Raw genomic sequence first — 27359 nt, 5'->3', positions numbered from 1 at the left:
ATCTGATTATTCCCTGTCACTTCCCAACTCCCGGGTTTATTGGGTTTGGTTATGTTTAAACACAAAAGTGATCTATCTACTTGGAATTGATAGAGTTTGAAATGAGGTGGTTTGGATGAGAGGAATTTTTCATCCAATGTTTTCCCTTTCTGTAATTCTAAAATTTCCGTGATATTCAGCGGAAATGGCACCAACCCTACATTATGCTGTCCCTGTGGCACATGTAAACACACCCAGCAATCAGTTTGATTTAACACTTTGCCTACCATGCTATGATAATCCTCTAAAGGATACCCACCCCAGTACGGGTTATATTTAGGTTGGCACCGTTGGATACAGTTCTCATCAATTAGGGACCCACAAAGCTCACAAATTTTGTGCTTGCAGTTTGGAGGCATGAAGGGAGTCAGCATTAGGAGGAGGTGCTGATCCTTATAGTGCCATGTGGAGGTTTTTTGGGGTACCTCCAAGTTAAGTTAGCTCTCAGCTCATACATGTACTGTTATCATGCAGTACATCAATTTGTAATTATATGACCCAGAGTGGGTGCTACTATTATGTAGCAATAATTATTTTGGGGTGAGCGTTTGGGAGTGGGACCCCCGGGGTTGTTCTGGCTGGACCTTGCTCATGGCCTCACCACTTAATTCACATAGAATATTTTTTCACTTCTCTATTCGTTTGTATATTATTTATGTCATTTTAATTCTTTTACATTTCATTACCACTTATTGATTTATCTTTACACATCTATCCTTTTACACTTCACTATCACTTTTTTTCCCCTTTTCGTGTGATGCCCTGGGGATGGTCCTTGGCTGGAATTTTTTGGGGTGCCTTGCTTCTCGGACGTGAACCCCTTCATGTTAGGGACGCTGGTATAGCCCAAAGCTTATTCATATATTTGCAAATGTATGTAAACCAATACCTCTGAATTTCTATTATCATGTAGGATTCAAGTATTTTTGATTTATCTGCAGTGTGCTGAGGGGAAATTTTCTTTTTTCTGTGTTCAGTGTAAACCCCGCCCTTTACATGCACCTGTAGTATATTATTAAGCTGATTGAGCAACTACCATATTTTGTGCTTGACCTTACCAATAATTTCTTTGGTGGAACTCAATGTATACCGATACCTAAAATGTTTCCCACTAGATTTAATTGAGCATAACAGATCATGGTTTATGGACCCATCAACTCTTTGTGAGAAGGTCATCATCTGATTATTTCCTGTCACTTCCCAACTCCCGGGTTTATTGGGGTTGGTTATGTTTAAACACAAAAGTGATCTATCTACTTGGAATTGATAGAGTTTGAAATGAGGTGGTTTGGATGAGAGGAATTTTCCATCCAATGTTTTCCCTTTCTGTAATTCTAAAATTTCCGTGATATTCAGCGGAAATGGCACCAACCCTACATTATGCTGTCCCTGTGGCACATGTGAACACACCCAGCAATCAGTTGATTTAACTCTTTGCCTACCATGCTATGATAATCCTCTAAAGGATACCCACCCCAGTACGGGTTATATTTAGGTTGGCACGTTGGATATAGTTCTCATCAACTAGGGACCCACAAAGCTCACAAATACTGGAATCTTCAGACGATAAACCTCCACACCTTCCCCGAGTCTCCGGAATGGCAGCTCTCTTAACAATAACAGTACTAAGATTGGTCAGACACTTCCCTGATTGGCATTGCACTCCTCCTGACTCCATTCCATCAGCACTGCCATCAGCTCCCGTTCCTTCAATCGGTCCCCCATCACAGAAACTGGATATTCCCAAACCGACCAGGATGGTGAACACTCTAAAAGAGAATATGAAAATGAACACAGCAGGCCCGTCCATTGTCACAAGACTTGCAAATTTCTCTTAGTTCAGGTATCTCACTATGACCTTTTCAATCCTCCCGGAACAAGTTCGCGAGCGACAGGTCCACGCTATCAGCCTTGTCTCCGACTTGTTTCTCCACCAGTTGATTGACCTTTTTGCAGTGAGTGGAATGGACCCAGGTATCTCTCTCAGCCACCTTAAAAGATGTAGTACTTGTCAGCAGAACCTGGTGTGGACCTTCCCACCGATCAGTCAAACAACCTGAACGCAAGAAATTTCTGATCATAACATATTCTCCTGGTTCAACATCATGACAGTTAGTTTCAGGCATATCATGGGACAACAATTTCAGTTTCTGCTGATGTTGCTTTAGCTGCTTACTCATTGATATAAGATACTTTACAGTTACCTCGTTGTTACCCTTCAAGTCTTCCTGTGGACTTATAATCAAATGAGGTTGTCTACCGAACAGTATTTCAAATGGGGACAGATTTAGAGGGGGTCTAGGAGTGGTCCTTATGCTATGTAGGACCAAAGGTAATGCTTCTGGCCATCCTAGTCCAGTCTCTGCCATGATTTTACTTAACTTATTTTTAATAGTCCCGATCATCCACTCTACCTTGGCACTGGCTTGCGGTCGGTAGGGGGTGTGAAGTCGGCTATTAATACCCATCAGCTTACACATATTTTGAAAAACATCACCTGTGAAATGAGTACCCCTGTCACTCTCAATGATTTTAGGGATACCGTACCTGCATACAAATTCCTGAACTATTTTCTTGGCAGTAAATGCAGCAGTATTAGTGGCCGCTCTGTAGGCCTCAACCCAATTAGAAAATACATCAGTGCACACTAATACATACTTGAGATTCCTGCAGGGTGGTAATTGGATGAAATCAATTTGTATCACCTGGAAAGGTCCATCAGTCGGTGGAATGTGGGACGGTTCAGTAGGGATCGCTTTCCCTATGTTCTTCCTCAAGCAGGTCAGACAGGACATTGCTATCTTTTCTGCTTGTGAAGAAAAACCTGGTGCGCAGCAGTATGCTCTCACCAACTTGCACATACCTTGTTTTCCCAGATGAGTCAGACCGTGTGCTGCCTCAGCCAGGCTGGGGTAATATGCCTTGGGGGCTACTGGTTTACCTTGTCTGTCCCTCCAGAGCCCGGAGGACTCTTGCCCACATCCCTTGGACTTCCAAATGGTCTTTTCCTGAATTGAACACAAATTTTGCATCTCAATTAATTTCAGCATATCAATTGTTTGGAAAGACATATTTTTTTCAGTGGGAGAAAACATTTTTAACCCTGCTGCCAATTTTGCAGCTTCATCGGCTCTGTTGTTGCCCAGTGACACCAGATCATCCTCACATGTATGGGCTTTACATTTAATTACTGCCACCGCTTTGGGCAGTTGGATTGCTTCTAAAAGATGTTTTATGTGTCTGGAATGTGCAACTGGTGTGCCTGCTGCTGTCATAAAATTTCTCAGACGCCATAGAGCCCCAAAATCGTGCACCACCCCGAACGCGTACCTCGAGTCAGTGTAAATGTTAGCAGATTTGCCTGCTGCCAGTTCACACGCTCTAGTTAGTGCTACTAACTCTGCCACCTGGGCTGAGTGAGGAGGACCAAGAGGTGTAGCTTCTATGATGTCTGTGTCATTTACAACAGCATAACCTGTACATAATTCACCTGTGTCTGTTTGTCTATGACAACTCCCATCCGTATAAAAAGTCACATCCACATTCTCTAAAGGTGTGTCATGTATGTCAGCTCTAGCAGTAAAGGTCTGATTCAGATATTCCATACAATCGTGCTTATCATTATGTCCGCTGAACTCACCTCCCGCCAGCAACTCGCCTCCTTCCACCCTTTGTACATCATGTTGTACATATGGTAAATACGTTGCTGGATTCAGCGTGCTGCAACGTTTAACAGTGATGTTTGCGGGTGCGATTAGAGCTAGTTCCCATTTGGTAAACCTAGCCGAAGAGACATGTCTGGCTTGAGCTGAGTTCAACAGAGCAGATACAGCATGGGGAGTGTAGACAATCATATCATGACCCAATACTACGTCCTCACTTTTACTCACCAATAAAGTGGTAGCTGCTACACTTCTCAAACAAGTGGGGCGTGATCTTGCCACAGTGTCCAATTGGGCACTCTAGTATGCTACGGGCCTACTGGCATCACCATGTTTTTGTGTAAGGACACCTGCAGCACAACCATCGGCTTCCGTACAATACAAATCAAAAGGTTTTTCATAATCAGGTATTCCCAATGCAGGAGCTTTTGTCAGACTATCCTTAAGATTAAGAAAAGCCTGCTCTGTTTCCTCTGTGTGTATGACACGATCGGGCTTTGAGGAGGAGACTAATTCCTGTAAAGGCAAGGCCAAAATAGAAAAACCTGGGATCCACATTCTACAGTATCTACACATTCCCAAGAAGGTACGAGTATGCTGTTGATTCTGCGGCAGTGTCATGTTCTGTATGGCCTGGATTCTATCATTTGTAAGATGTTGTAACCCCTGGGTTAGGCAGTGTCCCAAATATTTTACTCTGGATTGGCACGGCTGTAGTTTGTCCTTAGCCATCTTGTGTCCTGTATGCGAGAGATGAAGCAACAAAAGTTTAGTATCATTCAAACATGACATAAACGAGTCAGAACATAGCAATAAATCATCCACATATTGAATTAGAACAGATCCATTGGCAGGTTGAAAAGATTGTAAACAGTCATGCAATGCCTGGGAGAAGATACTGGGGCTGTCTATGAAACCTTGGGGCAACTGTGTCCATGTGTATTGTACACCTCTGTATGTAAATGCAAATAGATACTGACAGTCAGGGTGGAGAGGCACAGAGAAGAAAGCAGAACAGAGGTCAATGACAGTGAAATGGGTTGAATTGGGTGGGATCTGCATCAGGATGACAGCTGGATTTGGCACTACAGGGAATTGGCTCTCTACTACCTTATTAACACCTCTAAGGTCTTGTACCAGCCTATAACCCCTCCCACCACTCTTCTTCACCGGGAAGATGGGACTGTTGCCTACACTAGCTGTACGAACTAAAATTCCCTGTTGCAATAATCGCTCAATTATTGGAAAAACCCCTAATTCTACCTCATGTTTTAGTGGGTACTGGGGAATTTTTGGAGCTTGCCTACCGCTTTTTAAATTTACCATTACAGGGCTTACGTTTGCCATTAATCCAGTGTCCTGTCCATCCTTAGTCCAAAGGGAATCTGGAATTTGGGACAACATTTCATCTACCTGAGATGGATTTTCATTTAAACTTGTAGAGTGATACATTATTCTTTGGGGAGTGTCCAACATATCCCGCACCTCGTGTGCAACTGTCTCTGGGATATCTAAAAATACACCATCAGGGGTGCAATATATAACACATCCCATGTTACATAACAAGTCTCTACCTAGCAGGTTAGTAGGAGTCGCAGCAGCCAGAAGGAAAGAATGCCTGGTATGCAACGGCCCAATAGTAACCTCTGTGGACTTTGTTAAAGGATAATGTTCCACTTTACCTGTTACACCCATTGTTGGTACTGTCTCGTTGGTCACCTGCAAATTAATGGGAGATTTTATCACTGACCTGGTCGCCCCTGTGTCTACAATAAAAGGATATTCAGTACCAGCTACATCAACCATCATGACCGGTTCTTCCCTAGTACTTCCTGTTAACCTGACTATCTGTACACTACAGGTATGACCTGACCCCTAGCGTTGGCTACCATTTTCCAATAAAGCATTTACGGCCACAATTGGAGCTGGTGCCTGCTGGACATTTGCTGGTCTCTGTGCATATCCCTTATGGGGATGTCCAGGTCATCCCTGATTTGGGGTTCCTACTCTTTTTACTGTACAGTTTCTACTTAAGTGTCCTGTTTGTTTACAATTAAAACATGTTCGTGGATCGGGTGAAGACACGTGTTGTTGTGAGGTTTGAGCAGAGGGTAAAGGTGGTGGGTATGGGTAAGGATAGGGAGGGTAAGGGTATTGTGGGGGATATGAGGTTTGTGAGTAGTATGGGACCTGTGGGTGTATAGGGTTTGTGGAATAGAGCTGTGTTTGTTGTTGCGTGGGGTTAGTGAGGGCATATAACTGTTCAGGTGTAAGTGTGTGTGCAGATGCGAGTGTGTCTGTTGGCTGTGATGTTACCGTCATTCCCTCCAGAGCTTGTATACTGACAGCCATTAGTTTTTCGCTCTGGGTCTCTCTCTTCTTTGAGATGCTTTTATCATGTTCTATGGCAGATTCTATGAGGGTATCTATGGCAGATTCTATGAGGGTAACTCCCCTCCAGCCAGGTTGTGAGGTCTGAACCCGAGTCTTTAAATTCTCTTTCAGACCGTCCATGAGTACCGTGACTATCATTCCCCTGTGGTGAGTGCTATCTTTAATATCTTCTAACCAAGTATACTGGGTGATAGTCTGCAGAGCCCGGTCGCAATAATCTTCTGCAGATTCACTCTCCTTTTGCTTAATGGTGAAAATTTTGTTCCAGTTAACTACTACCGGAAAATATATACCCAATTGAGTCACAATGCGGGAAATATTACCTTGGTGTACTTGGTATGTTAAGGGAACGTCACCATCCAATACACAATCCGTGATAAATTTTGTCACGTCGGTACTGCGTGGTAGACAGGCCCTTAACACCACACGCCAATCTTTATTAGTTGGCTCATGAGAACTACCCAAATTTCTCAAAAATCTTTGACATTTGGCTAGTTCCTTGTTGGGATCGGGGAAATCATTTATGATGGAATTTAGTTCTGCTCTTGTCCAGGGACAATGCATTACTACTTCCCTCGTGGGCACTACACCATTCGCATCTGCATTTCCATTAGGAATGGTTATTGTCCGAATGGGATGCAGACCGGCAGCCCTGCTACCTTTGACCTTGTTACCTGGCTGGGAGTTTAATCTGCTGCTGCTACGTATGGTATTAACAACTTTGTCTACGGGTGCAGAGGGTGTTAGCACTTCCCTTGCTGTTACCGATGGAGATGGCGGCACCACTCGTGATTGTGGTGATGCAGCATCTATCATTTGCATAGCATGGGAAATGGCAGACGATAGGCTTATCATCCACATCATAAACATTTTCTTTATGGTTGCTTAAGAGAGGGTACAAATTGCTTGTTATATTTTTATGGGTATTTTAGGTAACTGTACTTGCACCTCCATCCACATAAGGTGGGGGTGGTGAGCGTGAACTGCTGGCAATACTCTCCACAATGCTACCTTGCTGCACATGCGCGCCATTTTGCGGCTCGCCCGTATTGCAATTTAGCGTCGCGGATGTATTCTCTGGCAATGTGCTTGCAACGCTAGTTTGCGTCGCTTGCACATTTTTAAGCCACGCATCCCCTTCATGCTGCCACAACTTTAAACATTCATAATATTTTACCTTTTTCTCTCGGGAGCACATCAGACTGATGTGATCCCGGACATTATCTAGTGCATTTTTATCAAAACTACCAATTCTAGGAAACGGTCTAACACTCTTCATCGTCATTTTAAACCATACATCACAATACCTTATCGCATAAGTACCGTACTTAGTATGCATAATACGATGGGCCAATCCAAACGGCGCTTCCATTAGCAGCACATCATTGTCTAACATCTCTATTGTTTGCATGGCCCCCATTCTGAGACAACTCCTATGCTTTTCAATAAAGATTTAAACTGGTGAAAGACAATCAAGATACTTTCACTTACCTGTGGACGATTTAAACGGCAGCGCCCACACACCTGGATAAGATTTGAAAAAGGCAACTTACACACCCGAATAAGATTTAGTAAGGCAACTTCCACACCTATGGAAGTTTAAGTAGGCTACTTCCACGCACCTCTCTACAACAAAGACAACATGTACACCTGCTACTGTGTATAGAACAGTAAGCTGCTTACCGAGCGACTAGCACTTAGCCCTTAAAGGTCATACGGTACCTCTAACTGTAGGGAACAAGTTACCTCTACCAACAAATACTCACTGTTACACACTTTTTCCTGCGCAGAAAAATACACGTTAACCCAGATATTGATAACAATTGAAAAATGTAAACCTCAACGGCTTTATTTAAACACGTGGCAGCACAACCGGAAGTACGTATACGCTATTGTACGACCAGTCACATACACAATAATGCGACTACCACACAACCGTATGATAACTTTTTAGCTGTGTACGCAAAAGTGCGTCTTTACTGTGCGCAAAACTGCGACTCAGCCATGTGCTCAATACTGCGGCGCCCCTTTAAACGTTAGGTTCTATCAACAAAGGAAAACAAACTTTTTCATCTCTTGTCCCTGGATACTAGTCAGCTTCCTTGGCTCACACGAAAATGGATAGCGATCTTTCAGCACAAAGCGGTTGCAGGTAAACCCTGCATGTGGCCACTCCACCCTTTGCTGAGATATCGATAACCGTATGTGCCGTGTGAGTAGGTAAGTGCCTTCACGATGAGCCCCCAACTAAGGATACTGCCTTTGAACCTCTATATACTCCTGCCTATACCTTCTAATATCCTACCTATAAACCTCTAACGATGACGCTAATTTGCGTACGCAGTCATACAGTAAATAAAGACTCCAGACCTAGAATCTGTGGTTCCAAAGCACAAAGTATTATTCAAGTAAAATTCAGCAGTTACACGCTATGATCCTCATATAATCTTAGCGCAAAGAGATTATACAGACCCAAGTACAATTATACATACGCAGCGCTCTCTGGTCCAGATGTTAGGCATCAGCAAGAAACCCCTCGTCAATCCGCGTTCAGCACAAAGACTAGGAGACCAGGGTCAGAGCACACATATTTATACCCCCCAGAAATAAACAACACAATAGAAAAGTTTGTTGCTAATACCATTGGTCCTAAAGGAGAGGGCATATGTTACAATGCATTTAACAGATTGATTCAAATAGACACAACCCAGCCTCTAACAACTGGGGGTCTCTGGTTTCCTGCCTCATGTAACATCCTAACAGTTGTTCATATAATGTACATTTTGTTGCTTGAAGTCTCTGCGGTCCATAAGTTGAGAATGCATGATGCGATCTCCACACCAATGGTACCGGAATACTGTTGAAAGAATACGCATCAGTACAATACCAATCACGGCTTACTTATCATGTATAAAACCTTAGTTACCAAATAATCTTTATTTCACAGCATTTATGCTAAATGAACATACTTGAATCTTATACCTTAAAGCTTATGGAACCTGTATGTGAATATGTAAGGTGTGAGTATGTGGGGTTTGATGTAAAGACGCTAGTTAACTTGGGGCAGATGTGTGTGCATGGAGCTAATATTCAGCGTTTTCAAACAGGGTCTTATGCATTCGCTAATATGCGACTAGTTAACAGCGCAATTGTGCGTATTAATGTGTGTATGAGAAATGGTGCATTTAAATCTCACTTAAATTAAGTGAACACCTAGCAGTGTGGAATGCTGAGCCTTATAGTTCCATGCCTTGCTCATGCCCCAGCAGCTCCCACCCTTTTCAGGCTCAAAAATACTGGTCTTTGTTCTCCCAGGGCCTGTGTGGATGCAAATTAGCACAGCTACAAGACCCAAACCTCAGATAACACTCTTGGCTTTGAAGGTATTTTATTGTAGTAAGCCTGCTAATGTAAGGTGCTACAAACGACCCTCTTGCTGTATTCGAGCAGGGCCACCTGGAGTGAGAGCAGACGTTATGTCTAGGAAGCTTGTCTACACAGGCTAGTTGTCACGTGGCCATTTGCTCTGTTTAGCTAATGCAATCCAATTTTGACATACTGTACAGCCATTTCTGAAATATATCCTTTAGGAGAATTATAATAATATACACACTTTATCCAGAGCACCCAAACTACGTAAAGTCATGAAATGGGCTTTTGATGAATCGCCGTAACTTATGGCGATGGTCACAGATGCAATCGCATGATGCTAATAGTAATATCGCCACATGTACTAAAGTGTGAGTTTACCTAAAATGGCGCTTAGGCGGCCATTTGCAAAATTCCAGCTTCGACAATACAAGCCTGTACTGCACCTGGTAATACACAGTGGTGGCTACAAGTCTGTACTGCACCTGGTGATACACTGTGGTGACTACAAGCCTGTACTGCACCTGGTGATACACAGTAGTGACTACAAGCCTGTACTGCACCTGGTGATACACAGTTATGACTACAAGCCTGTACAGTACTGCACCTGGTGATACACAGTGGTGACTACAAGCCTGTACTGCACCTGGTGATACCCAGTGATGACTACAAGCCTGTAGAGTACTGCACCTGGTGATACACAGTGATGACTACAAACCTGTACAGTACTGCACCTGGTGATACACAGTTGTGACTACAAGCCTGTACTGCACCTGGTGATACACAGTGATGACTACAAGCCTGTACAGTACTGCACCTGGTGATACACAGTGATGACTACAAGCCTGTACTGCACCTGGTGATACACAGTGATGACTACAAGGAGAGGCGGATTGGGATGGAAAACCAGCCCGGGAAATCTGCAGTAGCAGCCCTAATGGGGGCGGGTCAGTTGTAGGGGTGGGGTCTGTGAGTATGCAGTCGGGAAGCCGGCTGACGTAATCCCAACAGCCGGCTTCCCGACTGCTGTATCCCGGCGTGGGATAAATGACCGGCGTCTATATCTAGACGCCTGTCATTTTCCCGATGCCGGGAAACCGGCGCCCGGCATCCCGATCAAAGGGACGCCGGGCGCCGCGAGCGGACAGCCTTTTAGGTTTAGAGCACCCGGGGGGGACTTAGGGTTAGGCACCCCCCCGAGAGGGTTAGAGTTAGGCTAGGGGGAGGGAGGGTTAGGGTTAGTCTAGGGGGAGGGAGGGTTAGGGATAGGCACCCTCGGGGGGACTTAGGTTTAGGCAGCGGGGAAGGGGGGGTTAGTGTTAGGCACTTGGGGGGGAGGTTAGGGTTAGGCACCCCTAAGGAGGGTTAGGTTAGGTTAGTATATACCTACCTTAGGGACGATCGGGCTTTCCAGCGCTGTCGGGCTTCCGCTGCCGTGATCTCTGCATTTGTCGAGCTGTCACTGCCGAGAATCGAATTGCCGGCCATGCGGCTGGCGGTATTTCATACCGATTCCGGTCTGTGAAGGGAGGAGAATAATTCCATCTAGGGGCGGTGCTAGGGTGTTTGGCGCCCTCCTGCAAACTATTGCATTTGCACCCTTCCTTCCAGTTTTCTACAAAGTGACAGTGCGCACGGTACACAAAGGGGCGTGGTCTCACAGGGGGCGTGGTCACACAATAGTTTCCCCAATTCAAATGAAACCACACAGTAGCACAACCTTATTCACATTACACCGCACATAGTGCCCATGATTCACATTACACCACATAGTAGTATCCCCTATTCCCGTTACGGCAGTAGTGCCCCTTATACACAATGCCCATAGTAGTGCCCCTTTTGCAATGTCAATCGTAGTGCCCCTTACGCAATGTCAACAATAGTAGTGCCCCTTACGCAGTGACCCCAGTAGTAGTGCCCCTTACGCAGTGCCCCCAGTAGTAGTGCCCTTTACGCAGTGCCCCCGGTAGTAATGCCCCTTACGGAGTGCCCCCAGTAGTAATACCCCTTACACATAAAGTCACAGACACACACACACCACAATACTATACTTACCTGAAGCCCCGCTCCGGCGTCCGCCACTGTCTAACTACTGCGTCCATGGGCTGGGCAATATGGGAGAGATGTCATGACGTCTCTCCCTTCACCCACTGCGGAAGCAGGAAGGCGGAGCTCAGGAGTGGGCTCCAGCTGCCGCTTCAGGGAAGGAGCTGCTGGGCACCCGCTGGTAACAAAATCCCGGGAAATGGAGTAGGCAGCGGCGGCGCCTCCCCAGGCCGCCGCTTCCCTGCAGCAAAGGGCCGGATGGTTACGTTGCGCCGGCCATGGTCCTAACCCTCCCAAACCGCAGTCTACAACTAACTCCATTAGTGCCTGAAACCTAATCTATCACCCCCCTCACAGCCTAAATCTAAGCTCCCCTTAGTGCCTACCGCTAACTCTCCCCTTAACCCTAGTACTTACCTCCAGTATTCTGATACGTGTCGGGATTCCAGCGACGGCATTCTGACTGCCGGAATCCCAACAGTCGGGATTATGACCACATCAATAATAAATAATAATAAATAATATATTTAATATATTTTTTTTAAAATCCAATAAATTTTTATTGTAGATTTTCTTTTTGTACATGAAAAGTTACAACATTGAAGCAATTGTAAACATTACAAAATTGCTATTAAACAATTAAAATACTTAACATACATGAGTGGTTTCTCTTCTGTCTGTATCAGTAGCATTACATACATCACATTCCTCCGCATATGAACAATGCAGGAACCAAGTTTAACTGACTCTAACACATATAATAATGTCAACACATACATCTCTGCATTTAAAGTAGTGACCGACTAGTATAATACTTGGAGCTATCCAAATCATGGGCAAAGAGAACTCACACCCGACCGACCAAATGGAGAGTCCAACCATCTATCCCATACTTTATAATATTTCAGTATTATACCCCTAGCAGTGTAAACATATTTTTCATGTGCGGCGACAGCTCCAACCAAAGATATCCAGGATTCAAGGCTAGGCCCAGAGGATGCCATCCATTCTCTTGCTATACACACTTTAGCAAGCGTGCAAAGGTTATTAGTGTATCTCACAACAGGCTTGTCAATAATGTCTACATCTAAAGCGGCCAGAACACATGCCGCAGGGGTAAAAATGTCCTGAGGCACACCTGTAGAGACAATAATTCTGATCACACTCTGCCAAAACGAATTCACTATAGGACATAGCCATAACATATGCCAGAAGGTACCCTCTGAGGAATTGCATTTGGGACACTTTGAGTCCATTCTACCCCCAATTCTCAATAACCGGACAGGTGTCATATATACCCTATGTAATATAAAATATTGTATCTGCTGATACCTCACAGACATAGTGGCAAGGCGAGGACTGGCAAGGGCTATGCTCCAATCATCATCCGACAGTACCCCAATGTCGTTTTCCCATTGTTGTTTTATGGATACCAAATCAGACTTGTGATGCTTGCGCAATAAGTTATTATAAATCACAGATATCAAGCGACCAGAACTGACCGATAATAATAGAGTTTTAATAGGAGATTCTTGTATGGATAAAGGAACCTCAGAGAATTGGGCATTATTAGCATGCCGGAGCTGTAGATAACGAAAGAAAAAATGGTTAGGGACCCCGAACTCTAGCTGCAATTGGTAAAAAGATTTTAAGACACCCGTCTGAAATCGCTGTCCCAGAGATCCTACCTTCCACTGACCCCAAGCCTCTCCAACCTGGATAGCATGAAGTTCCTTGAGGCACTTAGCATGAGCCAGCGGGGTATCTGGATCTATGCCTTCTGCTTGCACTATACGTGAATCAAGTCTCCAAATAGTGATGGCCTGCCTAACTAAAGGGATATCCACTATATGTATATTATCACTCAGTAGTAGGCTTAATGGCGTTAAACCTGTTTTGGACTGTGCCATTACAAGGGCAGGCAGGGATTCAGAACTTTTATCATTTAACCATTCCCATATATGAGATAGTTGTGCAGCGTAGTAGTATAATTTAAAAAGGGGTAATGCCAGGCCACCACAATCACGGGGTCTGGTCAGAGTGTCTAATTTAATCCTAACTCTCTTACTGACCCATAGTAGTGAGGACAATTGACCATCAATCTGTTTTAAAAATTTCTGGGGAATATATACTGGAGAGTGATTCAAAATATACAGAATTTTAGGTTGGAGGACCATTTTGACTATGTTTACTCTACCAGTTAGAGTTAATGGCAATTTACCCCATACCAGGACGCGGGACCTAAGGTATTCAATCTGCGGTTGTACATTCAAAGATAAATATTTTTGTGGTGTATTAGAAATCCAAATACCCAAGTATTTAAACGAGTCCACCCACTTCAGGGGAAGATCTATAATAGGGTTTTTGGGGCAGGTTCCCCTGAATGGAAGGATACAAGATTTGTCCCAATTAATTAGTAAACCTGAGTATTTCCCATATAAGTCGATAATTTCAAGGACCGTGGGCATAGAGATCTCATAGCGCGAAATAAATAGTAATATGTCGTCAGCATACAATGCAATTTTATCTACCCTAGGACCCAGCTGAAACCCGGAAATGTTTGAGTGACCTCTAATCATACATGCCAAAGGCTCCATAGCCATAGCAAACAAGATGGGTCACAGAGGGCAACCCTGTCTTGTTCCCCTATACAATGGAAATGCCGTAGAGGTGAAGCCGTTTACCGACACCCTTGCTACAGGGATCATATATAAAAGTTTTACCCACTTAATATATCCCGGGCCAATACCAAAGCGTTCCATAGTTTCCCACAAAAACAACCACTCGACCGAATCGAACACCTTAGCTGCATCCAATGAGACAATAACAGATGATTGTGCGTCTGCCCTTTGTAATTGTAAATGTGTAAATAAACGACGTAAATTGACTGCCGTAGACTTACCAGGCATGAAGCCTGTCTGATCAGGATGAATCAGTTGAGTTATAACTTGATTAATCCTGGAGGCCAGTACTTTTGCTAAGATTTTTACATCTGTTGGAAGGAGTGATATAGGTCTGTAGGAATTGGGCTTGGTAGGATCCTTGTCTGGTTTGGGTAGGACAATTATTAAAGCCTCGGACATTGATTTAGGTAGTGTATTGTTTATATACATTTGATTAAAGATATCAAATAAATGGGGTACAAGTATTTTATTATGTTTTTTGTACACTTCGAGGGGGATCCCATCTAGACCTGGGGCTTTACCACTGGGAAATGAGTTTAATGCCACCTCAATTTCCTCCAGTGTCAAGGGAGCATCCAAAAAAACCCTCGCCTCTGGAGACAATGTCGGCAATGGAATGTCAGATAGGAAACCATGCACTTCTGGTTGAGTATATGCTAACCTAGATTTGTATAGTTGTTGATAGAACCTAACAAATTCCTCCGCAATTTCTGGGGTGCGCACAAAAGTAGCGTTATCTAAACCAACTAGTTCAACCACAGCATTAGATGACTTCTGTTCTATTCGAGCCAAACTAGCCAAGTACGAACCAGGTCTATCTCCTGTTGCATATTGTACATGCGAGTTAAAAAGAATTTTATATTGGGCCTTATCCATTAAGCAATCCTTCCATAGTTTTTGGGCCTCACACCATGCTTTTTTATTTGTGTCTGATTCATCAGATATATAGGCTAATTCTAATGATTTGCAGGAAGCTTCCAGATCCAATTCTGTTTTTTTATAAAAAGACTTTAAATTAGCAACTCTGACTTAAATGTATCCCAAAGGACATCAGCGGATACAGTGCCTCTATTTAATAGAAAAAATTCTGTCCAAGCGGCCTCCAACTCTGCTCCAGTGCCCATGCGTGACAGCCAGAACTGGTTAAATTTCCAGAATTGTTGACCCCGTAGACCCTCCATATCCAAACTGATTGTCAATGGGGAATGATCAGATATACCCCTAGTTTCATATATAACCTTATGAACCCTTGGCAGCAAACCTATTGTAACCAAAGCCATATCTATTCTGGAGAACGAAGAATGCGTATACGAGAAGCACGAATACTGTTTCACTTTAGGATATCTCGTCCTCCAGGCATCTACCAAGCCCATTCCCCGGACCATATTTGAAAACCCGGCGCCCCTTCCCCGTATATCTGGAGCAGACCTGCTATGCCTATCTAACAATGGGTCTAGTATATTATTAAAATCTCCCAGGCACAGAGCAGGTGTGTCCGGGAATAAGGCCATAAATTCAGCCACCTTTTTTAGAACTTCATGCGAGTACGGTGGAGGGATATATAATGCCAACAGCAGTATAGACATAGAGTTAATTTTACATTTAGGAACACATATCTACCCCAGGCATCACACTGCACCTGTTCCATAGAGAACTGGACAGTTTTACGCACTAATATGGACACGCCACTGGATGCAGAAGTGTGTGTAGAATGATATGTCCAGCCTATCCATGGTTTTTTCAAAGACAACAATTTCCCCCTACTAAGTGAGTTTCCAACAAACAAATAATATCTGAAGCATACTGTTTCAATTGTCGAATCACCAATGATCTCTTGACTTTGTCGTTTAAACCCCTCACGTTCCAAGTGAGAATATTAACCTTTTGCGAGTCCATCATTTGACATGTTCTTTAAAAGATTTAAACAGCCATGGCAACAGACGGAGAAGGTTTCTATGGTACCACACATAACAGAAGAAAACCATTACACACAAAAACGTAGTAGAAATTCCCATACCAACTAATATGGGCCTAACCCCCAAACCGCCCCCCACCCTGTACACCAGACCCAACTTAGGCATACCTTATACGAGAATGCCCTATTCCATGCTATCAAATTAAACTAGGCAATACAATTTAAAAAAAAAAAAAATTAAATAACTATATCACCGTGCTAAAAAACAAAAAATAAGAAACAAGAAGCAAAATATATAATGGAAATAGAGCAAGGCACATGGAGGCCTCCTTATACGGAGTCATCCCCCGGGAACAAACACACATCTGAAAAATTACAGTATATAAATAGTCGACACCTAACTAGCTGAGCGACACATATTACTCCACCACTAAAAGATTGTATAAATTAGGCACACAAAATACGGTCAAAATAGCTACCCCACCCGGACATTATATATCACTGAATGTCGGATATAGGACCGTAAGTATACAATACTGTTACCAGAATACCCTTCTATATACTTATTGTGTCTATACATATAAAACGGAACATTGTTTGACGAACCATATAAAACACAACAAATAGGCAATGGCCGTGCAATGGCAAGGGATTAATGTAGCACAAACTAACACAGATTCAGTCATTAGCCAATGCTTCTCTTGCGGGTCTGCGGCGATCCAGCCACAGCGCTGCCTCCCTCGGTGTCATAAAGAATTTGGTTTCCCCATCTGCCACCACACGGAGTTTAGATGGGTATATCATGGCATAGGAAATGTTAAGGTCACAAAGACGTCTTTTAATTGGGATAAATTGGGCCCTATCCTTTTGTATTTCCATAGCAAAATCCGGGAACATTGAGACACGAGTCCTGTTCCATTGTAAGGGACCATTAGTGCGGGCCAGTCTAAGAACAGAGTTGCGGTCACGATAGTGCAGGAACTTTGCAATTAGGGTGCGCGGCGGCGCCCCAAGCGGCATGGGTCTAAAGGGCACCCTGTGAGCTCTCTCAACTGTGAAATATGATGAGAAGGAAGTAGGACCAAACGTGTCTGACAGCCATTTTTCCAAGAATTTTTCCGGAATGGGACCCTCCTCCTTCTCTGGTAACCCCACGAAGCGAATATTGTTTCGCCTTAGGCGTCCCTCCATGTCAGACATTTTCCTCTGTATAGAAAGGAGCTGTGAATCCATAGAATTGACTCGAACACTTAAAGGTGATATCTTATCTTCCAGGGTAGAAGTGCGAGTTTCCACCTCGCCAACTCTCTCACGCACACACTGCAGGTCATGGTGAATAATTGAGAGATCCGACTGCACTTTTCCAATTTTTTCTGACAGCCTAGTCTCGCAGGCAGTCACTGCCTCGAGAACGCGTTGCAGCGCAGCGTCAGATGGCTCAGCCGACACTGTCGACTCTGCTGGTGGTGTAGGTGGAGAGTTGTCACCCTGTGTAGTAGAAGTGGATTGAGCAGGGGGTACCCTGGAGAATTTTTCCAGCTTCGCCGTAGCCGCGGAATTCTTCCCCATCATGAGATTGTATACCAGGAGAGGGTCTGGGTGTATATTACTGTATAGCACAGATACTAGTGCTGTGAAAAAGAATGTACAGACTGCTGTTCCTTAATAGTATGGGACACAGAGGAAAGTTGTGGCAATAGCAGCAGTTGCCAGGTGGTATAGTGAAGGGTAGGCAACCATAGCCTGTGAAGCGCTGCGTGGGAGATAACAGCGCTGCCCACTGACAGGGATCTCAAATCCAATATGCAGGGTATGAAGGAAGCCACACATACGCAGCCACAGCAGGAATACCTTCCTTTAATATGACTGCACCTCTTGTTGCCGCCGATGAGAAGTGCCTCTGGGTCTCCAAGTCAGACAGTCGCCGGGACACCACGCTCTGGGGGAAGATGGCGCCAGCGGGACATGTGACCAGGCCCCTCCGCACTCGGATTCAGATTGCCGGGTACAACAGCCACCGGAGCCGCAGACAGGCAGTACACCACACTCACTGCACCTTCAGCCAGCCAGGTAGGCAATCGAAAATCCCGGGGGAGCTGGCAGGATATGCGGACCGGATAATTGATAGAGGAGAGCGCACCAAGCTGCGTGCACTCACATACTCCTCGTAGCCACGCCCCCAATATATTTAATATTTTGAATTAAATATACACTGTGTATATTACATTTCAAATATTAAATATATTATTTATTAAATGAATACACATACACATATTACCTTATTAAATAGATATATTATAAACATTTAAAATAAAACACTTACCTTTTTTTCTGCAACTATTTGCTTCTTCTGTTTTCTTTACCCCTTATCAATTTCTCCTCTTCAGCTGGACGCCATCGGCACTGGAGACTGCCTTTATTCAGATAGCCAGGCCAGGTGGGGAGGGGAGGAGAGCCAGGTCAGGTGGGGCGGAGAGCAAGGCCAGGTGGGGGGGGAACAAGGTCAGGTGGGGGGAGGAGCCAGGTCAGGTGGGGAGGGGGGGGGAGCCAGTTCAAGTGAGGAGGAGAGGAAAGCCAGGTCAGGTGGAGGGGGGGGGCAGAGAGCCAGGTCAAGTGGGGAGGGGGTGGGGAGCCAGGTGAGGTGAGGAGGAGAGGAAAGCCAGGTCAGGTGGGGAGGGGGGGAGAGCCAGGTGAGGTGGGGGAGCCAGGTGAGGAGGAGAGGAACGCCAGGTCATGTGGGGAGGGGGGAGGGCCAGGTCAAGTGGGGAGGGGGGGGGAGAGCCAGGTCAGGTGGGGAGCGGAGACAGCCAGGTCAGGTGGGTAGGAGAAAAGAGCCAGGTCAGGTTTTGAGGGGGAAAAGAGGGGACTCTGGAGTAGGTCCGGGTCACTGGCCTGATTCGCGGTTTTTAAAAAGGGGCAGGGCCAAATGTCGGGAGGGCGGGGCTTAGCTGTGGGCGGCAGCCGGCAGCTCTGGTACAAGAATGCCTGGCAGGTCAGTGCAAACTCCTGTGTAATCCTGTGCTGTCTGCTGCAAGGCAGATTGCTGCAGACTCAGAGAAGCCAGATGCTGAAGAGGGGGCGGGCCGCAGATGGCATGTAGGCGGAGCCCTCAGTGGTCACTAATGGGCTCCGCAAGGGCTTATGGGAGGAGCTGCTGCTGCTGGGCATGGGCAGTAGCTCCCCCGGCGGCCATTTTGTTTGTTTACTTTATTGAGCTGCCCATCGGAGCCAAGCTCCGATCGCGCCAGCCCGGCCACTGGCAGTTCAGCAGGGGTGAGTGAAGGAAGGGCAGCGGCCACTAAAGGGAACACAAGGGCCGGCCCAGCGGGAACCGTCCCGGTGTCCTGGCGGCCCAATCCGCCCCTGACTACAAGCCTGTACAGTACTGCACCTGGTGATACACCACAGTGATGACTACAAGCCTGTACAGTACTGCACCTGGTGATGCACAGTGGTGACTACAAGCCTGTACTGCACTTGGTGATACACAGTGGTGAGTAAAAGTCTGTATTGCACCTGGTGATACACAGTGTTAACTACAAGCCTGTACTGCACCTGGTCATACACAGTGGTGACTACAAGTCTGTACTGCACCTAGTGATACACTGTGGTGACTACAAGCCTGTACAGTACTGCACCTTGTGATACACAGTGGTGACTACAAGCCTGTACTGCACCTGGTGATACACAGTGATGACTACAAGCCTGTACAGTACTGCACCTGGTGATACACAGTGATAACTACAAGCCTGTACAGTACTGCACCTGGTGATACACAGTGGTGACTACAAGCTTGGTGATACACAGTGATGACTACAAGTTTGTACAGTACTGCACCTGGTGATACACAGTGATGACTACAAGCCTGTACATTACTGCACCTGGTGATACACAGTGATGACTACAAACCTGTACAGTACTGCACCTGGTGATACACAGTGATGACTACAAGCCTGTACAGTAGTGCACCTGGTGATACACAGTGATGACTACAAGCCTGTACAGTACTGCACCTGGTGATACAGAGTGATGACTACACACCTGTACAGTACTGCACCAGGTGATACACAGTGGTGACTACAAGCCTGTACTGCACCTGGTGATACACAGTGATGACTACAAGCCTGTACAGTACTGCACCTGGTGATACACAGGGGTGACTACAAGCCTGTACTGCACCTGGTGATACACAGTGATGACTACAAGCCTGTACAGTACTGCACCTGGTGATACACAGTGATAACTACAAACCTGTACAGTACTGCACCTGGTGATACACAGTGGTGACTACAAGCCTGGTGATACACAGTGATGACTACAAGCTTGTACAGTACTGCACCTGGTGATACACAGTGATGACTACAAGCCTGTACATTACTGCACCTGGTGATACACAGTGATGACTACAAACCTGTACAGTACTGCACCTGGTGATACACAGTGATGACTACAAGCCTGTACAGTAGTGCACCTGGTGATACACAGTGATGACTACAAGCCTGTACAGTACTGCACCTGGTGATACACAGTGATGACTACACACCTGTACAGTACTGTACCAGGTGATACACAGTGATGACTACACACCTGTACTGTACTGCACCTGGTGATACACAGTGGTGACTACAAGCCTGTACTGCACCTGGTGATACACAGTGATGACTACAAGCCTGTACAGTACTGCACCTGGTGATACACAGGGGTGACTACAAGCCTGTACAGTACTGCACCTGGTGATACACAGTGATGACTACAAGCCTGTACTGCACCTGGCTATACACAGTGATGACTACAAGCCTGTACAGTACTGCACCTGGTGACACACAGTGATGACTACAAGCCTGTACTGCACCTAGCGATACACAGTGATGACTACAAGCCTGTACTGCACCTGGCGATACACAGTGATGACTACAAGCCTGTGCTTCACCTGGCAATACACAGTGATGACTACAAGCCTGTACTGCACCTGGCGATACACAGTGATGACTGCAAGCCTGTACTGCACCTGGCGATGCACAGTGATGACTACAAGCCTGTACTGCACCTGGTGATACACAGTGATGACTACAAGCCTGTATACACAGTGATGACTACAAGCCTGTACTGCACCTGGCGATACACAGTGATGACTACAAGCCTGTACTGCACCTGGCGATACACAGTGATAACTAAAAGCCTGTACTACACCTGGTGATACACAGTGATGACTACAAGCCTGTACTGCACCTGGTGATACACTGTGATGACTACAAGCCTGTACTGCACCTGGTGATACACAGTGATGACTACAAGCCTGTACTGCACCTGGTGATACACAGTGATGACTACAAGCCTGTACTGCACCTGGTGATACACAGTGATGACTACAAGCCTGTACTGCACCTGGTGATACACAGTGATGACTACAAGCCTGTACAGTACTGCACCTGGTGATACACAGTGGTGACTACAAGCCTGTACTGCACCTGGTGCTCAGCTGGGCTGGCTGCATGTAAAGTCATTATCAGCTGTGTCCGGCTCTTCCCCTAGTTCCCAGCCAACAATGAGCAGCACTAGGGAGATATAAAAAGAGATAAATATTATTGTAGTAAATCATACTGTTGGAATGTCATTGTTATTAAAACAGGAAGAACATCCTGTAATAACACGTATACTGGGCTTCATACCGTTTTAATAAAGGGATCTTGCTTGCTTCGATGGGAACGACTTATTATTTCAAGCCTCTGATTGGCCAGTATACTGTGGATATCCGTGTTGGAGCGTCTTTAGATGCACAATCGGACGCGCCATTGAGACTTTCACCAGCATTATGGCAGGTGAATTTTCTCTGTCTAAATATATGGCTTCCTGTGTGAGCGGCTGTGCGTCTTCAGACACAGCTGCTGTCAGAGACATGCCCACGTCTGCCTAGCCACCTCTCTGTTCCCTTCCAGGAACGCCCACCAAAAACCATACCCCCTGCTTCCAAATTCATTCTGCGCCTTGGTGTGATAACTATCAGGACACATGCAGTGCAACTCAGATACATGACAAATACTTAAAACCATCAGTCAACTGTGCTCATATTGGCATAGCATGCGACACTGATGCTCTCTATTATATGGCGCTCACTGATGCTCTATACAATATATTGTACTGTATGAAGGCAACTGATGTTCTCTGCATTATATAGCGATCACTGATGCAATTGGTATTATATATGGTGGGTCACCAATGCTCTTTGTACTATATGGCACTGGGATAAGTTCAGTATCCCAACGCAGGGAATGCCGGTACTTAAAATCCTGGCACAGGAATCCCGACATCTGTCAGAATCCCGGCACTGGCATCCCAACCGCCGGCATCCTGAAGATAAGTAGCGGGGTTGGGGAGAGGGTAAGGGTTTAGTGTTCGGCACTAGGGGAGGAGTTAGGGTTAGGCAATAAGGGGGAGGGTTACATTTAGGTTGTGGGGAGGGGGATGTTAAGTTTAGACACTAGGGGGGGAGGTTAGGTTCAGGCACCGGAGAGGGAGGGTTAGTGTAGGGAGAGGGGGATGGGTACGGGATCTCGAGCGCTGGCATCCCGTACCCATCCCATGCCACTCACACAATCACACCTGCATCCAGCCTCCCAGAATTTAAATGTGCTCTTTAAACTCAACTCTTAATTCAAGCCTATAACGCCTCCTCTTAACTCCCCTGTGTCTGCATATCCCACCTCTGCTCTCTCACAGCTTCTGTATGTAGGAAAGGCTTAGTGGAAAAGATAATGCAATTATCGTATTGTAGAGAGTAAGCTATTGCTCTCTACAGCACTTAACATCTCTGCTATATATTGTAATTTTTTGTATATAACCCTTGTGACACTATGAAAATATAAGATAACAATAGTATAAATCTTTTTTAAAGTATTTTTATTCACATATTTTTTATTCAGGTAAAATTGATATACAGTATGTTTCCTTGTTAAGATTTATTTTGGTTTTGCACATTAATTAGACCCTACAGCAGAGGTTCCCAACCACGGTCCTCAAGGCACACTAACAGTCCAAGTTTTAGGGATAGCCATACTTGAGCACAAGTGACTTAATTAGTACCGCAGTTATTTTGATTTACCCATCTGGTCACAATCATGGATATCACTAAAACCAGGACTGCTAGTGTGCCTTGGCGACAGAGGTTGGGAATCATTGCCCTACAGTATAAGCGCTTTATATTCTGTCTTTATTTTTGTGATATTATTATTCCAGGAGTTTACTGTCCTCGCCTTTCCTATAGAGCAGTGATTCCCAACCTCAGTCCTCAAGGCCATGATTGTGACTAGATGCTTAAATCAAAATAACTGCGGTACTAATTAAGTCACTTGTGCTCAAGTATGGCTATCCCTAAAACCTGGTCTGTTAGTGTGCCTTGAGGACCGTGGTTGGGTACCCCTGCTATAGAGCTTCCGAAGGCCATATCTTTTGCAGATTTGTGCAAAGACTTCTCTTCCTTTTACTGAACAACAATAAGCAACTTGTGTGTTTTTTGTTTGTTTTCATGAATTGGTATATTTCTTGACAAAACTACTAGCTAGCCTCGCTCAATTCAGGAGGATCCCGTTACCTGCTGCTGTGATATTTCTGTACAGTAGATCAGACAAACTGCAAAAGATAGATGTAAAGCTGCTCTAGATACAGATGTTGGCTGACATTTACTTCCTCCATCTACAATGATTAATGTTAGCTGGCAGAGGCTATTTTTCCTACTAATAGGAAAAATTGGATTGTGCAAATGACAGGGGTCTTAGAAGTGTGTGTGTGTGACCAAAGTACTATTGTGCATAAAATAGGTTATAATAAACATACAGTAATACCAAACTGAAGGCATTTTTAGAACAAAATATGTAGATGCAATTTCTGTTATTGTGCCACCTAATTCTGTAGTGAGGCTAATTTATAAATGTTTATTTTTTATTTTTTGCATTTGTTAATGTTCTCATCTCTACCCAACAGGAGGTCCAGATCTGCACTCTCCAGTGGCCCGATCTTACAGAAGAAATCTTTTGGGACATTTCATTTATCATTTTGGATTTTGTAATACCTGGTTTAAGCATTGTAGTCAGCTACACCAAAATCTTTAAGGTAAATGCAGCATCCAAACTTCCATTGTGTATGTTTATATATTTAAAGCTGCACAAACACCTACTAAATTAATTTGACCAAGTTTCACTCTACCCTAGCTGACGACCCAAATGCTGCAGCCATTTATCCCAGTGTTCCTCTGGTTTAGGGATGGCCATCGGAAATGATAGTTGGCAGCATTCAATGCCCCAGATTTGATGGAAATGGTTTTTCCATTCAGTGGTGGGATTGCTGTAGATGGCACCATTGTACGCTTGTTTTCCCATGGATCATTAATTTTGTAATTAGGTCTTTTCAGCTGCAGACACCCTGAAGTGATGTCCGCAGTCAAGCTCCAGTATGCATGCCAGAATTTCTGGCTTCTCCTGTGCATGCACACTTAATACCCATCGACCACCATACCTTTTGATTGCTAAATGCTACTGCAGGGCAACACCACCACTATTCAATATCGAGCTTGCGATAGCCATCATTACTCATTTTGTTTTCACAGCACCGGCCACTGAAGTTGTGTGTGGCATTATCAATCACAAGTTACAATCAAGAGATTGTGGCATGTGATTGGCTATTCCTCCCACTCTACACCAGTATTTTAATTTTGCGAGTGAAAATATTTTGACTGTTCTGTATTACTTCAGCTACGGTGGCAGAAACTTAGTAATAGGAATAAAATCAATGGTACTGCAGCTTAACAAAATGGTATTTGTATGTTTATATAGACTTGTAAACAAATGTGTAATGAATATGGCTACTGGATTGACCATAACTCCATTCGGACGCTGCAGTTATTAGACAGCTCCATCCCAGGCAGGTGTGATAGCCATCCAAGCTTGACCACAGCTACCAAAGTTTTCTTCTCCTCCTTCATTCCACTCTCAGTGACTACACTCAACATGGTGTGTGCACGGTGGAAAGAGGAGCGTTTTTTTAAAAGCAGACACTTTAAATTATGTGAGCCAGGTGTTTTTTGCAGGAAATCTGCTATCATACACTATGTAGACAAAAGTGATTGGACACTGACAGCAAATAGATCAACAAGATTTTGACGTCAGTACTTTGTAGGTCCACCACGTGCAGTGATAACTGCAGATACCTGTCTTGGCAAATTGTCCACAAGGTCCTGGACAACAGCAGGAGGTATGTTTTGCCATTCCGCCTTAAGTACAGTGACCAACTGTGACATTGAAGAAGGTTGATCGGCCTAGAATGCACCCGTCACTCCAATTCGTCCCAGAGGTTCTCAGCTGGCCAGTCCATCCAGGTTACCAAATATTCTGTATACCAGTCCAGCGTTGCCCTGGAAACATAACAGGTGGAATTGTCGTCCTGATAAAAACATTTGTTGTTTCTGTAAATCTGTAAATGTAGGGAGCACAGAGTTATCGAGAACATCTCTATACTTCTCATTTTATACATTCAGGAACACGTGTCTGCAGCAGGAGCACACCATTTCGCTTGTGCAGGGGTGTCCAATCACTTTTGTCTGCATAGTGTAGATTGATTGAGGCCTAGCCTGTGTTATTTTATTTCAAATGTGCCCAGTCTCGCCGGAGTGGGTGCATGTGCAGTCCAGAACCCCAGAAGATTAATTTTATATCATGAAGAGTCTGTTTGCATTCGCATGTGTACAATTCATGGGCCCGGAAGAGAAGCTTCTCAGCCCTCAAAAGGCCCCCCAAAAAGCAACAGCTGGAAGTGGCAGAATCCACGGCAGAAATACAGAGGGGGAGGGGGGGACAGCACACCCAATAATATTGCCATGGGGCAGCCTGACTCCTAAACCTGGGCAGGACACAGAAAAATGTGATATGTAACACATAGCCAGGGCAGGCGGCAAGCACAATAAATGGTTCACAGTCAAGGTTTGAGACAGGCAGCAAGCAGAGAGAGTAACCGGTAATAACCCAAGGTCAGAACAATATGAGTCAGCGATATGAATCAGTCAGAGTAGCAAAATACAGAGCAGATATCACACGGTCAACATACAAAATAGCCAGCAAAAATGTAAAGGAGGAGTCTCTATTCAGTGCTGGACCAATGGGAGAGCAGGGGAGACTCAGCCCAATGCAATCACCGATTGAATGACACCTGGGTGAGCCTGTGAAGAAACAGATGCATCTCATACACATCACAAATACGCACAACTGCAACCCAGAAGTAGCAGCATAAACTCATCCATGCGGCTCAATTGCATCAACCCGAAAGTCAGCGATCTGTTGCCAGGCAACAATCACAATTGTTTATAACACGGCCTTTATAGTTTGACAATTATATATGTGCCTTAAATGCATTATTTTTCTTTCAACACTATATTTCCTTTACTGTACGATTTTACGATGTAAACAGTGATTATTTTGTTCATTTGCAGATCACAAAAGACATGAGGAAACGTATGCTCACCAGCACAGCTTATTCCGAGAACCACCAAATCCGCGTCTCCCAACGCGACTACGCGCTCTTTCGGACCCTCTTCATTCTGATGATCTCCTTCTTCGTCATGTGGACTCCGGTATTCATGGTTGTCCTTCTGCTCCTGATCCAGAACTTGGATAATAGCTTCATTCTCTCACCAACGGTCTTCTTCTGGATTTTATTGTTTACAATTTCAAACTCGATAGTCAACCCCATTCTGTACAACATTAATTTATTTAAGAAGAAATGGTGGCTGATTATTTTCTGCTGCGCCCCTGAGGACAGTCTGGACACAGAGACCACAAGCAACCGGAATAACAATCATAATGCCTCCATGGAGAATAAATAGTGGAGCTTCCTCTTACGTTAATGGATTTACGAACCGTAAAGGGAGAACTCCATGCGAGATAACATTCTAGTGCAGTACAAAATATATAAACTAGCAAAACTATTGCGGCCCGGCCCAGCTCATCACATCGTCTCCTCTCGCTACCCTAATTCAGACTTGGTGACATGCTGAATTCTTAGTGTGCTTTGGCCTGTACAGTAATGTGACTGGAGGTACTTGGGGAGTGAGTACCCAACAAACTTCAAGGTGCTGGAGTACTTGTTTTCGGACTGGGGGCGGGAGACCTTATTCATTGTGCTACGGTTCCCATTTAAATTTTTACTCTCACACAAAGTTCTGCTCAGCCAATTACAAACAAATTAAAACTGCAGTTACAAATATTT

The 27359-nt window shown here is 44.8% G+C and overlaps 1 protein-coding gene across 1 annotated transcript in view; it reads left to right on the top strand.

Moving 5' to 3' along the window:
* Positions 1 to 27131, top strand: part of FFAR4 (free fatty acid receptor 4) — a 64946-nt gene extending 37815 nt beyond the window's left edge. The window contains exons 2-3 of the mRNA XM_088476985.1: positions 24087 to 24215; positions 26584 to 27131. Coding sequence (XP_088333111.1) covers positions 24087 to 24215; positions 26584 to 26976 — 522 coding nt within the window. The 3' untranslated portion in view covers positions 26977 to 27131. The remainder of the gene's footprint in view (positions 1 to 24086; positions 24216 to 26583) is intronic.
* The last annotated feature ends 228 nt before the right edge of the window (positions 27132 to 27359 follow it).

The sequence above is a fragment of the Taudactylus pleione genome, unplaced genomic scaffold (assembly GCF_031769625.1).
Source record: "Taudactylus pleione unplaced genomic scaffold, aTauple2 ptg000198l, whole genome shotgun sequence".
NCBI classification, from domain to species: domain Eukaryota; kingdom Metazoa; phylum Chordata; class Amphibia; order Anura; family Myobatrachidae; genus Taudactylus; species Taudactylus pleione.
The sequence above is the reverse complement of the archived record's forward strand: the minus strand, read 5'-3'. Positions and strand labels throughout refer to the sequence as shown.